At 38.0% G+C, this 15,275-nt stretch overlaps 1 protein-coding gene across 2 annotated transcripts in view; it reads left to right on the forward strand.

Annotated features, from left to right (window-relative positions):
• Positions 1 to 15,275, forward strand: part of Dcdc1 (doublecortin domain containing 1) — a 402,669-nt gene that overhangs the window by 59,699 nt on the left and 327,695 nt on the right. For both annotated transcript variants that reach the window (XM_052722390.1, XM_052722391.1), the window contains exon 5: positions 1,638 to 1,843. In XM_052722390.1, coding sequence (XP_052578350.1) covers positions 1,638 to 1,843 — 206 coding nt within the window. The remainder of the gene's footprint in view (positions 1 to 1,637; positions 1,844 to 15,275) is intronic.

Raw genomic sequence — 15,275 nt, forward strand, 5'->3', positions numbered from 1 at the left:
TCGAATCCCTTCCATGTATCCTACTCTCACGTTGGTAGCCATTTTTTCTTTATTATTGTTACATACATTTGTGTGGATGTATGTATATGCACAAATATAAATATATATAAATACAACCTGCTGAGTCTGTTTTTGCGGTTTTTGTGTTTATAGTTTCAAGTCTGCTTGCTGCATTGGACACCCAATGAGGGGGGTCCTGCCCGGGAAAAGCTAGTTCTCCTTCTCCCAGCAGTCCTTATTTGCCTGTAATTCTTGGAATTGTTTAAGTCTTATTTCTGCAGTCATTTCTGGTGAGACTGTTTCACTTAGTTTCTCTTTATGCCCCTCTCTTCTCAGCTCCAGGTAACTCTACTTATGTTCCTTTTCTGTGGGTTTACTTAAATTCTTAATATTTCATATAAATGGAATCATACATCACTTTTCTGCTTTCACTTAGTGCAATGTTTTTTTAGGTTTATCCTTATTGTAGTATTTTTCAGCATTGCATTCCTTTCTATGGTTGGATAATATCCCACCGTGTGTATGTTCTATAGTTTATCCATTTGTCCACTGATAGGCATTTGGTTTCTACCTTTCAGCCACCAATAGTGCTGCTATGATCACAATGCACATATACAAAAGCACCATTTCTAGGTAAAAGGAATCACATTTCCTTCATGGCAAGTGCTAACAGAGAATGATTATTTAGAAATTTGGGCAAACAGGTAAATTAGGTATTCTTAGGTGTATATAAGTAGACATATTTCTCTCATTAGTATAAATAAGAATAGATGGAGGCATCATTGTGTTTCTATATAATGTGTGATTTAAAAATAAGATCTAAAGCAAATTGAATGCATGAGTAAGGTAAATGGTTTAGGTAAAAATTATTTATGAAATAAAACCTCTTAAAAAGAGAGGAAGACAGACAGCAGCTTAGTATGTGATGTGCTACATTCCTGTTTCTACCCATTTATTTTTTGGAGCCTAACATAGTAATTTAGCTGCATTCCCATTAATATTAGTGGGAGTTTCAAAGTGAAATCCCTGCACATGTCTTTGAAAATGTCTAGGTCAAAGTAAACCGTTAATGAAAAGCTGTTCTTCACTTTCAGTGAAGTAGTTTAGAAAGCGCCTCCCTGTTCCTCACAGAAGTGCCGTGGAAGGTCACTGATTAGAGGTCATCAGCTCTAAAGCAACAGCAAAAGAAAATGTATTAGAGAACAAACAGAGTTTCCCCAAAGGAAAGAACACAAGAGTTCATGTCTCATGTTGTTTTGCGGTAGCAAAGGACACTGGACCCTTTCAGTGGACCCTTGAAGCCAGGTGCATGTGATCAGGGAGAGAGATATGCTAAGGTGAATTTTAATTAGGACTAAATTGTGGTATTACTCTTTCATAGCCTGAACATCTGTTCCCTTCAGAAATGATGATTTATGCAGGCGATCAGAGCAGACAGCTTGCTATAGCTTATGTCACGGCTAGTGGGAAGCTGGAGAGGCTGGGGGTAGCATTTCAGAAAACCAGCATCTAAATGGAGACTGGCCAGTGTGTATGACATAGGAAATAGGGAGAAGGGAAGCATGATGTGTCCATCTTTAAATTCTGATGCCAAATACTGACTTGAATTAAAAAAACAAAAACAACCTATCTTCTAGACCATCTGTTGTTAACGAAGAAAGTGACTTGGACAATGCATGGGTTGATGCTTCCCACTGATGTCAAAAGACAGAAAACCAAGCCCGTACTTTCCAGAAGGATGAAGACACTTGCTCAGAAGACCTCAGTACGAATTCTAGTCTTTAAGAATGGCCTGGGGCAGGATGGGCATGAGATCACAGTGGAAAAGGAAACAATGAGAAAGGTAACTGTTCTGAAGTTGAATTATGAATCAAATTTCAAAGTTTATGGCTTTTGACGCATATTGACTTTAAATAACCATGTCAAAAGTTAAATTGAAGTATTAAAAGGGCTTTACATATTAACTGAAGTATTCACCTGTTTAGAAGTGTGCTCATAGCATTGACAACATGAATTATCTTAACAAAACAATGACATTTACTTGGTCAACATAGTTGACCATTTTCCTAATAAAAAGTTACATTTACGCTAGGAGGAGGTTTCTAGTTGGTTCAATATTCTATAAGATATTGAAGCTAGTCTAACATATCTTCAAATACCAAACTGCCTCTTTTCATTTATCATAAAACCTAGAAACACTATGTATTCCTTGAAAGTATAAATAAACTCTGAAATTATGTTTAAAATAGTTACATAAATTTAAGGAATAAATTTGGATAGACCTGGGAAAATTATATATAATAAGCATACTTAAAAACAATTGAGTTTGAAATACAACTTGTCATGTGAATGTGAACATATGTCTTTCAGAAGTTTTTTGTTCTTTCTGGGTCATTTCTTTAAAGAGGTATTTATTTTCATCTATCATCTGTCTATCTGTCAATCTATCATCTGTCTATCTATCTATCTATCTATCTATCTATCTATCTATCTATCTATCTGTGTGTGTGTGTGTGTGTGTGTGTGTGTGTGTGTGTGTGTGTGTGTGTGTGTAGGTGCCTGTGGAGGCCAGAGGTGTTGACTACTCCTGGAGCTAGAGTTACAGGCAGTTGTGTGCAACCTGATGTGGGAGTTGGGGACCAAACTCAGTGCTCTTTCCCAGCACTATTTACTCTTAATCACTGAGCCATTCCTTCATCCCCCCCCCCCCTGACATCATCTTGGTTATCAAGGAACTAATGAGAATTTGAAGATATATTTTATAGGTAGATTTTTATTAATCTTAGTCATCTTAGTAATAAGAGTAACTATAATTCTTTAGTTATATATTAGAGACAGGGACACAAGCATCATATTTAGGTTTGCATTCTGACTTTACTACCCATTGATTATGAGACCTCCCTCGGATTACTGCACTTCACTGGGCCTCAGTTCCATCACCAAAAAAGGGGAATAACAGTATTACTCCCTTCACAGAGTTGCTACAAAGAATCACTCTCATGTAATGCTTAGAGTATGATGCCTGGCATCAGAAATGTCCCAATAAATGTTTTTTATTTTTCATCTTTAAGATTCATAAATACACATCTAATAGAAATTATTTTTCTTATTAGTAGAAAACCTTGCTATGAAATCAACAGGTATCCATCTTTGGTATGCATACTTTCATTGTATGGAACTGTTTTAATTTGGATATTGCTCAAAACAAATGAATGGTTGGCTACTTATTTTATGGTTGTTTTATAACCGCAGTCACTAAAGAACATTGTGCCTGCTAGTTTTATGTCCACTTGACAAAAGCTAGAGTCATTGGAGAGCAGGACGAAAAAGATATGGCTGTTGGCTAGCCTGTAGGGAAATTTCTCAATTAGTCATTAATAGGGGAGAGCCCAGATCATTGTGAGTGTGGTCACCCCTAGGCTGATAGTCTTGGGTTCTATAAAAAAGTGGGCGAAGCAAGCCATGGCTAACAAACCCATAAGCAGCACTCCTCCATGGCCTCTGCATCTGTTCCTACCATATTTGATTTCCTGTCCTGACTTCCTTTGGTGATGAACAGTGATGTGGAAATACAATCCAAATTTATTTCCTTTTCCCCCAAGTTGCTTTGGTAATGGTGTTCATCACAGCAATAGTAACACTAACTAGGATAAGCATCTACCAAGGATGTAGGAAGTCTGGCCTTTATTTTCTTTTACCTGCAGGTTTAAATTATGAATAAAAGATGACATATTAATCAATAGATCAAATTATAAAGATTGCTGTAACGTCTTCCCCAGAGATTCTGAAAAATGAGGAAGGATATATATCTTTTAGATTATTAAAATATAGTCACTCTTGTAGATAGGCACGAGATTAGAGATCATCTTGAGTTTAGTTCAGCCTGTAATTCTATATGGTGGTCATAAAAATGAATTAATAATCATCTTACAGGGACATGCTCTTAGCTGAAAGTTTGTATATAAATAAAACTGTCACTTCTGTTTTTTGTCATCACTGAACAAGTTATTTAAAATAGATGATAAAGAAATCGATTCTTTTTTCTTATAATTTGTGGAGTTTAAAGAAATTTTATAATTCATAAACCGCATGATAGAACATTACTCATATGTTTGTAATATATTTGCCTAAATATAATTTGGAGAGTGAGGTTAAACCCAAAACTGTGGGTAATAAAATGCTGAACTATGGGTAATGAAATGCTGGACTATGGGTAACAAAATGCTGGACTATGGGTAATAAAATGCTGGACTATGGGTAATGAAATGCTGGACTATGGGTAATGAAATGCTGGACTATGGGTAACGAAATGCTGAACTATGCGTAATGAAATGCTGGACTATGGGTAATGAAATGCTAGACTATGGGTAACGAAATGCTGAACTATGGGTAACGAAATGCTGGACTATGGGTAATGAAATGCTGGCCTTGGGAGTATGAACATGTTGGAAAGAAACACTAAAGCTAGCTTGTAATTTTTCAGTAAGATTTTCATTTTGAGAGCACTTTTGATAATCACAGGGTCATGCCCTACTTACAAATTAAATAAATGTGAACTAAGGAGCAGAAATAAAGAAAGGAGGTCAGGTGGTAAAATAAGGTGGTTAACTCAGAAAAGTCCTCTGAAAGTTCAGGATTCAGCAAAGGAGGAGGCTGCTTTAATAATAAGTGTGAAATCAGCAGAAAATCTATTCATTTTTAATGAAGTTAAGTAATTAAGAAATTTGAAATGAAGGCCAAGATAATAATATTCTCTATTAAACTCTGGAGTACCAGAATTATTACATATAGATTTGAATCTATAATTTGCTACTTTTAGAATTCCTAGGCACAGCTTTAGTGAGCACATAATACCCATTATTATAGGATACTTCTTAAATGTGTGTATTCATGGGGTGATAAAGGTATTTAAAATCTGTAGTCATGAGATGTCAAGTTAATGGAAAATGAAAAGCTTCAGATTTTTAACTTTTTAAAACTGGTGGAAAAGTTTTATTCTTTCCCGATAGTCTCTTAGATTAATTGTCAAAGACATATTAAATTGTGTGGATATTACACACAAGAACATCTCCTTTATGAAAATTACTTTTTCCTCAGAGATTAATAATTATTTCTTATTTTTACTTCGTATTATATAAACTTTTTTGATGTCATGAAATTATACTTTTGAAGAAAACAATGAAAAATTAATGAAGTGAATGAAACAATGCAGGAGATCCCTGCTCCCCTCACTCTAGTTTACAGTGGTTGTTCTGTGGCCTCTGTCTCGGGGTCTCTCATCACCTCCAACCTGGAGTGGCGGTCTTTTTCTTTCTCTGTGTACATCCTCTTTCCTGGTGCTCAAGCTCCCCTCTGTATGCATTCCTCTCTTGTGTATACTTTTTTACTTCCAAAGAATGAAATTTCAAAAGGTAATTTTTTTCCAGATCTTGAGAGATAATTTTCCCCCATAAATTGCTGGTTATTCAGTCAGAGTAGGTATTTTTTCAGTGTATAAAGTGACATCTTTATCTCTTGAGCAGTTTGTTGGATTATCCCTTTGGCGATATCCTTTTTCTTTACTCTTACTGTTCTGATTTTGTAGTTTCTACTTTCTAAATGTAAGTCATAAGAAATAAACAGAGTTTTCCTGTCTGGGAGGTTTAGTTTGATGATTTTTATTTAGTTTTTACTTGACAATTTCATACATGTGCATAATATATACTGACCACTCCCTCCCTTCACTCCCTCTCTCCTTTCTGCCACCTCCGTCTACCCGCCCCCATATCTATACTCTCCTGTTTGTTTGTTTTGTGATCCACTGGGTTTATGCAGTATCTCCTGAGTGAATACACAACTAGAAATAAGTACCCATCAGCAGTCAACAGTTCAGCAGAGAGGAGTGTCCCTATAAGCTCCTCCCCTTTCTATGAATAATTATTGACAGCGAACTACTGAGTTTGTGATTGTAGTGTTATATGGACTCCAGAGGACAGTGTTTCATAGTCTTCACCCTCTCTTCAGGTTCTGACATGTTTCCTACTCCCTTTTCTGCTGTGTTCCCCAAGTCTTAGAGGGTGTGGTGTAAATGTTTATTTAGGACTGAACACTAAACCACTGTTTATTCTCAGCATCTTGGGCAGCTATGACTCTGCGTTCATGATGTTCACTGTAAAGAGGGGCTTCTCTGATTAAGGCTGAGGGTAGCGTTTGTAAATGTGTATGAATGTACAGAGTGAGAAGACAGTTTAATGCTATGTTGATTTAGTCTCCCTACTTGAGCCTATGACCTCACTAGGAATGGGCTGGACTGGTCTTGTAGTATCAGGTATGAATTCCCTCTCATGGTGTGGACCTCAAATCCAATTGGAAAGCAGTTGGTTATCCCTATAACAATCATGCCATTTTTTTGCACAAATGGGCACATATTACCTACATGTTGGCACAATAGATTCACATCTAGATAAGAACAATGAGGCTTTTTCTCCTCCAATAACCTGCCTAGCATTCTGGGACTTCAAAAGCTAGACAGTAGAAAGGTTTCCATTTCTTTTCCAGATTGCTTCCTCTGTGTCTCACAACTGAGATGTGAGACAGCTTCAGCAATGTGGTCATATTCTCTACTTCTAGTGGACAACTTAGAGAACTGACAGGGGCCTGAATTGTTTGGGGAGCCCCTGAGGCTTCCCTGAGAAATGCTATAGAGGAGTCCACACCTGAGACTGGAAACTTCATTTAGGTGCCACTGCTTCTATGGATAGCATTAGCTACCATGCAGGATGCCTTCCTTCAGTCTCTCTTTTATGTTTTTTTATTTTGGCTCGAAGATGTAGGTTTCCATATGGCTTTTTCAAACTCCCTTCAGTTTGGTTAACTCCCCCAACCTGAATACGTATCTCCCCAATCCTCCCTCCCTTACAGATTTAATCTCTCCCACCACAGTATACCTGTCTTTATTTTCCTCTTACCTATATTCTACTGTTCCCATTCCCTTAAGGTGTCTTCCCATGTGTGTGCCTGTGTGTGTGTGTGTGTGTGTGTGTAAATGCTATGGTATACATGTGGAGTTAAAATATCAACTTCCGTTGTTGGTTTTCACCATCCACCATGTTTGACACAATTCTCTTGCTTGCCATGGTGCCCTACTGGCTAGATGTCCCTTGAGTTTCCAGGGATTCTCATCAGAGTACTGGTATTACAGATGTACACTGCCACCTCTGGCTTTATGTAGGTTCTGGGAATCCTAACTCAGGTCCATCCTCTTTTGCAGTAAGCATTAATGTTTTATGTTAGCTTATGACTTTCATTAAATATGAGTTAATCCTCCATCAGTAATTAAGAATGAAGGACTCAAAAATGGATTAAATTTCTAGTGGACACAAATATGTCTTTGTAAGGAATGGGTCTCCTTGAAGATTTTACAGGATCTTAATGGATGAGTTTTCTGGACTTGAATTTTTCTTCGGCATGAGATACTTAGATGTCATTGTCTGTAGACCTCTCTCTGTCAGCAGACAGAACCTGCCAATTTCAGCAGGCCAGCCAGTAATCAAGTGGAGGAGATTATGTGTAGTGTAAGTACGTGCATTTACTCCCCTTGTTTCATAGACTAGCTTCACTCTCAGGTCTCCCTGGGGTATCTGGTTCCCAGGTTTTCTGAATTACTCATCAGAGAAAGACTCGATGTTTTTCATGATGAAAAAGGCTAGCTTCTGGAAGGTTTGGTGTAAGGGAAGGGAAGGTAGCTGAGGATGTAGTTTTCATGGAATCCATCTGATTTAACCAAAGTTTTGCAAGTGCCTGATTTGTCAAAATTCTGAGTCAGAAGTTCTGAGATACAAATCCAATTCAGTTTTGTGGCTCGTTTCAATTTTTCTGCTGAATTATTTACTACTAAGTTATCTTCTTTTTTTTAAGGAAAAGAGTATAAGTGTTTATTTTTTTATTTGATATTTGCAATGGATTTTTAAATAAAAGTAATTTCAATAATCTCTTTATTACACTCGACAGTTTTTGGAGAGTTTCTTGATATTGCATATTCTAATGTGAAGAAAACATAACATCATATTAATTAAATAGGAAGAGAATACTTCTGTCACACTTCCTACAAGCAGTGTTCTCATTTATGATACACAGAACATCTGCAACAGACTTCTCTGATTTCCTGTATAGGATTCATTCCACTCTGAGCCTGTTGAGTTGAGAATGTCTTTGCCATGGAGCTGGGAAATCTAAATATTCACAAATATTCAAATGAGTCCCAGTACCACTAAGACTTAACAACTCTCCTTCCGTTGGTTTTCAATATTTTTGCTCTTAATTAGTGCATAAAGCAGTAAATATTTATGGGTACCATGAGATTGTTATTTTGATATGTTATATAATAATCATATCTGTGTAATATTGTTTCCTCAAACAAATTCTTAGTTCTTTGTGTGAAAACGTGGAATTTTTTTTTTTTTTTTTTTTTTTTTTTTTTTTTTTTCTATTTTTTTTTTAATTTATTTTAGTTTATTTTGCAATACAATTCAGTTCTACATATCGGTCACGGATTCCCTTGTTCTCCCCCCTCCCGTCCCCCTCACCTTCCCCCCAACGCCGCCCCCCCCCCCATTCCCATCTCCTCCAGGGCAAAACCTTCCCCACAGACTGAGGTCAACCTGGTAGACTCAGTCCAGGTAGGTCTAGTCCCCTCCTCCCAGGCCGAGCCAAACAAACCTGCATAGGCCCCAGGTTTCAAACAGCCAACTCATGCAATGAGCACAAGATCTGGTCCCACTGCCTGGATGCCTCCCAAACAGATCAAGCCAATCAACTGTCTCACCCATTTGGAGGGCCTGATCCAGTGTGGACCCCTCAGCCATTGGTTCATAGTTCATGTGTTTCCATTCATTTGGCTATTTGTCCCTGTGCTTTATCCAACCTTGGTCTCAACAATTCTCGCTCATATAAACCCTCCTCATTCTCGTTAATTGGACTCCCAGAGATCCACCCAGGGCCTAGACATGGATCTCTGCATCCAGATCCCTCAGTAGTTGGATGAGGTTTCTAGCACAACAATTAGGGTGTTTGGCCATCCCATCACCAGAGTAGGTCAGTTCGGGCTGTCTCTCGACCATTGCCGGCAGTCTGTTGTGTGGGTATCTTTGTGGATTTCTGTGGGCCTCTCTAGCACTTTGCTTCTTCCTGTTCTCATGTGGTCTTCATTTACCATGGTCTCCTATTCCTTGTTCTCCCTCTCTGTTGTTGATCCAGCTGGGATCTCCCGCTCCCCCCAAGCTCTCTTTCCCTCGACCCTCGCCTTTCATTACCCCCACTCATGTCCAGGCTGTTCATGTAGATCTCATTCCATTTCTCTGTCATTGGGCGATCCCTGTGTCTTTCTTGGGGTCCTGTTTTCCGGGTAGCCTCCCTGGTGATGTGAGTAGCAGACAATTCATCCTTGTTTCATGTCTAGTATCCTGCTATGAGTGAGTACATACCATGTTTGTCTTTCTGAGTCTGGGTTACCTCACTCAGGATGATTTTTTCTAGATCCATCCATTTGTCTGCAAACCTCATGATGCCATTGTTTTTTTCTGCTGAGTAGTATTCCATTGTGTATATGTACCACATTTTGTTTATCCATTCTTCAGTTGAAGGGCATCTGGGTTGTTTCCATGTTCTGGCTATTACAAACAATGCTGATATGAACATAGCTGAACAAGTGCTCTTATGGTGTGGTTGAGCATTTCTTGGGTATATGCCCAAGAGTGGTATAGCTGGATCTTGGGGGAGATTGATTCCCAATTTTCTAAGAAAGCGCCATATTGATTTCCAAAGTGGTTGTACAAGCTTGCATTCCCACCAGCAGTGGAGGAGAGTTCCCCTAGCTCCACATCCTCTCCAGCATAAGGTGTCTTCAGTGTTTTTGATCTTAGCCATTCTGACAGGCGTAAGGTGGTATCTCAGAGTTGTTTTGATTTGCATTTCCCTGATGATTAGGGATGATGAGCAATTCCTTAAATGTCTTTCGGCCATTTGAGTTTCCTCTGTTGAGAATTCTCTGTTTAGTTCTATAGCCCATTTCTTAATTGGACTGTTGGGCATTTTGATGTCTAATTTCTTGAGTTCCTTATATATTCTGGATATCAGTCCTCTGTCAGATGTGGGGTTGGTGAAGATCTTTTCCCATTCTGTAGGCTGTCGCTTTGCCTTGTTGACCGTATCCTTTGCTCTACAAAAGCTTCTCAGTTTCAAAAGGTCCCATTGATTGATTGTTTCTCTCAGAGTCTGTGCTACTGGTGTTCTATTTAGGAAGTAGTCTCCAATGCCAATGCGTTCAAGACTACTTCCTACTTTCTCTTCTAGCAGGTTCAGAGTAGCTGGATTTATGTTGAGGTCCTTGATCCACTTGGACTTAAGTTTTGTGCACGGTGATAGATATGGATCTATTTGCAGCCTTCTACATGTTGATATCCAGTTTTGCCAGCACCATTTGTTGAAGATGCTTTCTTTTTTCCATTGTGCACTTTTGGCTTCTTTGTCAAAAATTATATGTTCATAGGTGTGCGGATTAATGTCAGGGTCTTCAATTCGATTCCATTGGTCCACATGTCGGTTTCTATGCCAGTACCAAGCTGTTTTTATTACTGTAGCTCTATAGTAGAGCTTGAAGTCAGGGATCGTGATGCCTCCAGAAGTTGTGTTATTGTACAGGATTCCTTTGGCTATCCTGGGTTTTTTGTTTTTCCATATGAATTTGAGTATTATTCTTTCCAGGTCTGTGAAGAATTGTGTTGGTATTTTGATGGGGATTGCATTGAATCTGTAGATTGCTTTTGGTAAGATTGCCATTTTTACTATGTTAGTCCTGCCTATCCATGAGCATGGGAGATCTTTCCATTTTCTGACATCTTCTTCAATTTCTTTTTTCAGGGACTTAAAGTTCTTGTCATATAGGTCCTTCACTTGCTTGGTTAGTGTTACCCCAAGGTATTTTATGCCATTTGTGGCTATAGTAAAGGGTGATGTATCTCTGATTTCCTTCTCCACTTCTTTGTCCATTGTATATAGGAGGGCTACTGATTTTTTTGAGTTGATCTTGTATCCTGCTATGTTGCTGAAGGTGTTTATAAGCTGTATCAGTTCCTTGGTGGAATCTTTGGGGTCGCTCAAGTATACTATCATGTCATCTGCAAATAGGGAAAGCTTGACTTCTTCCTTTCCAATTTGTATCCCCTTAATCTCCTTATGTTGTCTTATTGCTCTGGCTAGAACTTCAAGTACTATATTGAATAAGTATGGGGAGAGTGGACAGCCTTGCCTCATTCCTGATTTTAGTGGAATTGCTTTGAGTTTCTCTCCATTTAATTTGATGTTGGCTGTTGGCTTGCTGTAAATTGCCTTTATTATGTTTAGGTATGTTCCCTGTATTCCTGATCGCTCTAATACCTTTATCATGAAGGGGTGTTGGATTTTGTCAAATGCCTTTTCTGCATCCAGTGAGATGATCATATGGTTTTTTTCTTTGAGTTTGGAAAACGTGGAATTTTTATAGTGTTGTTTCTTGTTTTTTCTATGCTTCTTATATTGTTGATTGTTGGAGAAGAAAAAACTAATTAACTCCATAGGAAGTAAGACTTCAGGTTGCTAGATTAGGATAAACTCATAGTTCAGAAATCAGGAATTGAAAGCACCTGCAAGTTTGCAGAAAAAGTCATCTATGTATAGGAAATATGCTTTAGAAAACATACATATGGTCTTGTATTCATATGCAAACATTTCATTAATTATTCTTTCATGTTATCACTGAATGTTCATGTAAGTATTCAAGCAACTACTTATTATATGTATTGATATAAGTCATAGGATTTATGAGATGTCTTTAAACCACAGGAAAATCCTGACTTCTGTTGTTTTCCACATTCATTAATTTGAAAATAATTCAATAAGCTTAAACAGATAAAACCTTAAGGAAAAATTTAAATTTAAGAAAGGCCTAATTCAATTAAAACTATAATACTGTGAGTGCATAATGTTCATACATATAAACCAGTGGCTGTACGAGCAGAGAGTTTCCAATAATAATGGTAAAATAATTTATAGAACACTTAGAGAGATTAAAAAAGAAGCACCTGGAGTAACAAAGTTTGATTAAGGATGCTGAACATGGGTTCCGACAGGGGAGGTCATGCATAATTAGTGTGCTGGAAGTTCTCTAAGAGCTTTTTATGAGATTTGAGGGAAATTTTATTGATACTAGTTATTACTATTTTAAGATCTATGATTTTTCACCTTATAGGTTAAAATCTGATTTTAAAATATGATGGCATATTTTTAAATATAGAATTTGATAACATTTTATTCACAAGAGGCTGTAAGTAGCCAATGTCTTTTCTTATTTATTGTAAAATTTGAGAATTATATAATAAGAATTTTTATAATGTTTTAAGTAATTATTATTGGATTTTTTTCTTGTGGAGTTCAGACTATATATGAAATAAAAACAAATAAATTTCATTATAAATATTAATTTAGTTTATGGGTTGTAGTTAAGGATAATCATTAATATTAATTATGGACAGTACAAATAAACAATACATTGAATCTGAACAGATAAAATTTATTTTTTTGCTTTTCTTTTGGTTTTATTTTTATGTGCATTTTACATGTGTAATACATTTTTTTTTTTTTTTTGGTTTTTCGAGACAGGGTTTCCCTGTAGCTTTGCGCCTTTCCTGGAACTCACTTGGTAGCCCAGACTGGCCTCGAACTCACAGAAATCCGCCTGGCTCTGCCTCCCGAGTGCTGGGATTAAAGGCATGTGCCACCACCACCCGGCATGTAATACATTTTTATGCCTAAGAACACTAGTATAAATATGATGATTAGATTCAATTAGCCTCATATGTACCCAATCACTAAAGTTTTTTGAGGACTTTTACCTGGTTTCTAGATAACAAAGTCCCAGAATTGTATGAAGTCACCTAGTCATACACCTCGAAACACTGAGACTTAACTATTTAACTGCTATCCACAGTTGGAACAGTTGGAACTGGAAATTATTCTCTAGTGTCAGAGCAAGGGAGACATTGACCCCTCACAGCCTGCCTCTGCTGTTGAAAACCAGAGAGCATCTGTTGCAAGATGGCCCTGAGGATTTTGACTTAAGATCACCATTATTAAAGCAGAACTTATAAATATTTTTCTCCTGGTAACTTAAGGAAAATAAGAAACTACTTTGATTTTCCACAAGACAGTTTTTAGGTCAGTTTTTGAAAATAAAATCATATTGGGCTCACAACCTTTATTTATTTTTAAAAGTAAGTTTTTGTGTAATGTCAAACTAGTATAGATATACTTCCTATGTTCTGATCTCAAATGTGCTCTTATTTTAAAATGGTGTAATATAAGCATTGAAAACAAAACCAGCAGACATTTTTTTTTTTCAGTTAAATGGCAAAGCTAGTGTCAGAGAAGTCATCACCTTCTAAACCACTGAGAAGGGGGACAAAGTGGTAATTATTTTAGATATTAGGAAATAGTAAGCAGTAGATGTAACTCCTGAGAGAAAGGGGGAAATTAAAGTGAGTCTTATACTTTACCCCACCAACGATCTGCAATAATTTACAGATCAGCCTAGAGAGGGAGAATCCAAGAAAAGTGCAGAGGTGCCTGTGAGCTGAAGGCAGACATGGAAAGCTCTGAGAGGCTGAAGTGGCTGGAAGTGTACAGAGCAGGGTTGCCAGGAAAGAATTAGTTGTTTGGAGAATAGGTGATGAAATGGACATTGGGGTCTCCTTTTACATGGGGCTATTAGGCTGCTTACCTGTAGTCTTAACTCCACAGTTACCAGAGAGAGAACAGCTAATGGGATAAAAAAGGAAACACTGTGGGCATACATGCAGGGTAAGGAGACATTAGCTCTCTGACATCTGGAGAGGAGAGATCTTATTGAACTTTTAGGGCATTCGTAAAGCTCCTAAAACAGGTAGACTGTATTCAAAAGAAGTGTAAATCAATAGAAGTTGACAACAGAAAGAGTTAACAGAAGACTATTCAAAACCTATTGTAAATTTGATTAATGAATTAAAGAAAAATATGAATATTATGTGAAAAGAAATGGAAGCTAAAACAGAGCTAATGAAAAGGCTCTGAGGATATAACGGAAGAGGGGGTTGGAAGAATGTAAGAGCTGGAAGATGGGAAGGAGACCCATGAGCTCGTAGCAACAGTGCCTGCTTGCACAAGTGCTGCCCAAGACTGGCTTCATCAACAGTCCATCTAGGTTGAGGGAGGCACTCATGAGGCCTCACCCCTCCCAGAGGAGCTATAGACAGTTAAAATTTACAGAGAGAGAGAGAGAGAGAGAGAGAGAGAGAGAGAGAGAGAGAGAGAGAGAGAATCATTCCTCAGTGGTATAGCCACTGGTGTTTAGCTGCTCAAGAACATAAACTTCCCAGAGAAAGCATTTTGAGACAAAACCCTCCAAAAATATTAGTGAGCTTGTTTTATGTTGGTCATCTACTGCTGGGCTTGGGGCCTTGCCTTAAGAGTAATTTATATACCCAATGAGACTCCACTGGAGAAAACTAATTTTTCCTTTGCAAGCAGTTATCAATTGGAGATAGCTTCTGGGCTAGAGTTACGGGCTTGTGCCAACTCTCTCTCTCTCTCTCTCTCTCTCTCTCTCTCTCTCTCTCTCTCTCTCTCTCTCTCTCCCTCCCTCCCTCCCTCCCTCTCTCTCTCTCTCTCTCTCTCTCTCTCTCTCTCTCTCTCTCTCTCTCTCTCTCTCTCTTTCTCGGTACTGGAATGTCATCAGGCCCAGACCCATGAAAGCCCTGTGCATGTTGTCATATTCTCTGTGAGTTCATATGTGCATGGGTTCTGCCATGTTTAGAAGGCCTTGTTTCCTTGGTGTTCTCAATTCCCTCTAGCTCTTACAATATTTCTACCTCCTCTTCTGCAGGATTCCATGAGCTGTGAGAGGGAAGGAATTGATGGAGATATCCCTTTTAAGACCGATTTTTCCAAGGTCTCTCATTTCTTATACATTATCTAGCTATGGGTCTCTTTGTTTATTCTCATCTACTACAGGAGGATGCTTCTTTGCTGATCACTGATCTGTGAGTATAGCAGAGCGTTGTTAAGAGTCATTTCATTGCTACATTCCTTTAGCAGAACAGTAGTATTTGATTTTCCCCCTAGGATCCTGGCCTATCTAGTCTCAAGTTCTTGGCCACCCAAGCAGTGTTGGGAATGGATTCCATCTCATGGGGTGGGTCTTAAATTCAATTAGATATTGGTTGTTTAGT

The sequence above is a fragment of the Peromyscus californicus genome, unplaced genomic scaffold, assembly GCF_007827085.1.
Source record: "Peromyscus californicus insignis strain IS unplaced genomic scaffold, ASM782708v3 Scaffold_7__1_contigs__length_154581171, whole genome shotgun sequence".
Classification (NCBI taxonomy): Eukaryota; Metazoa; Chordata; class Mammalia; order Rodentia; family Cricetidae; genus Peromyscus; species Peromyscus californicus.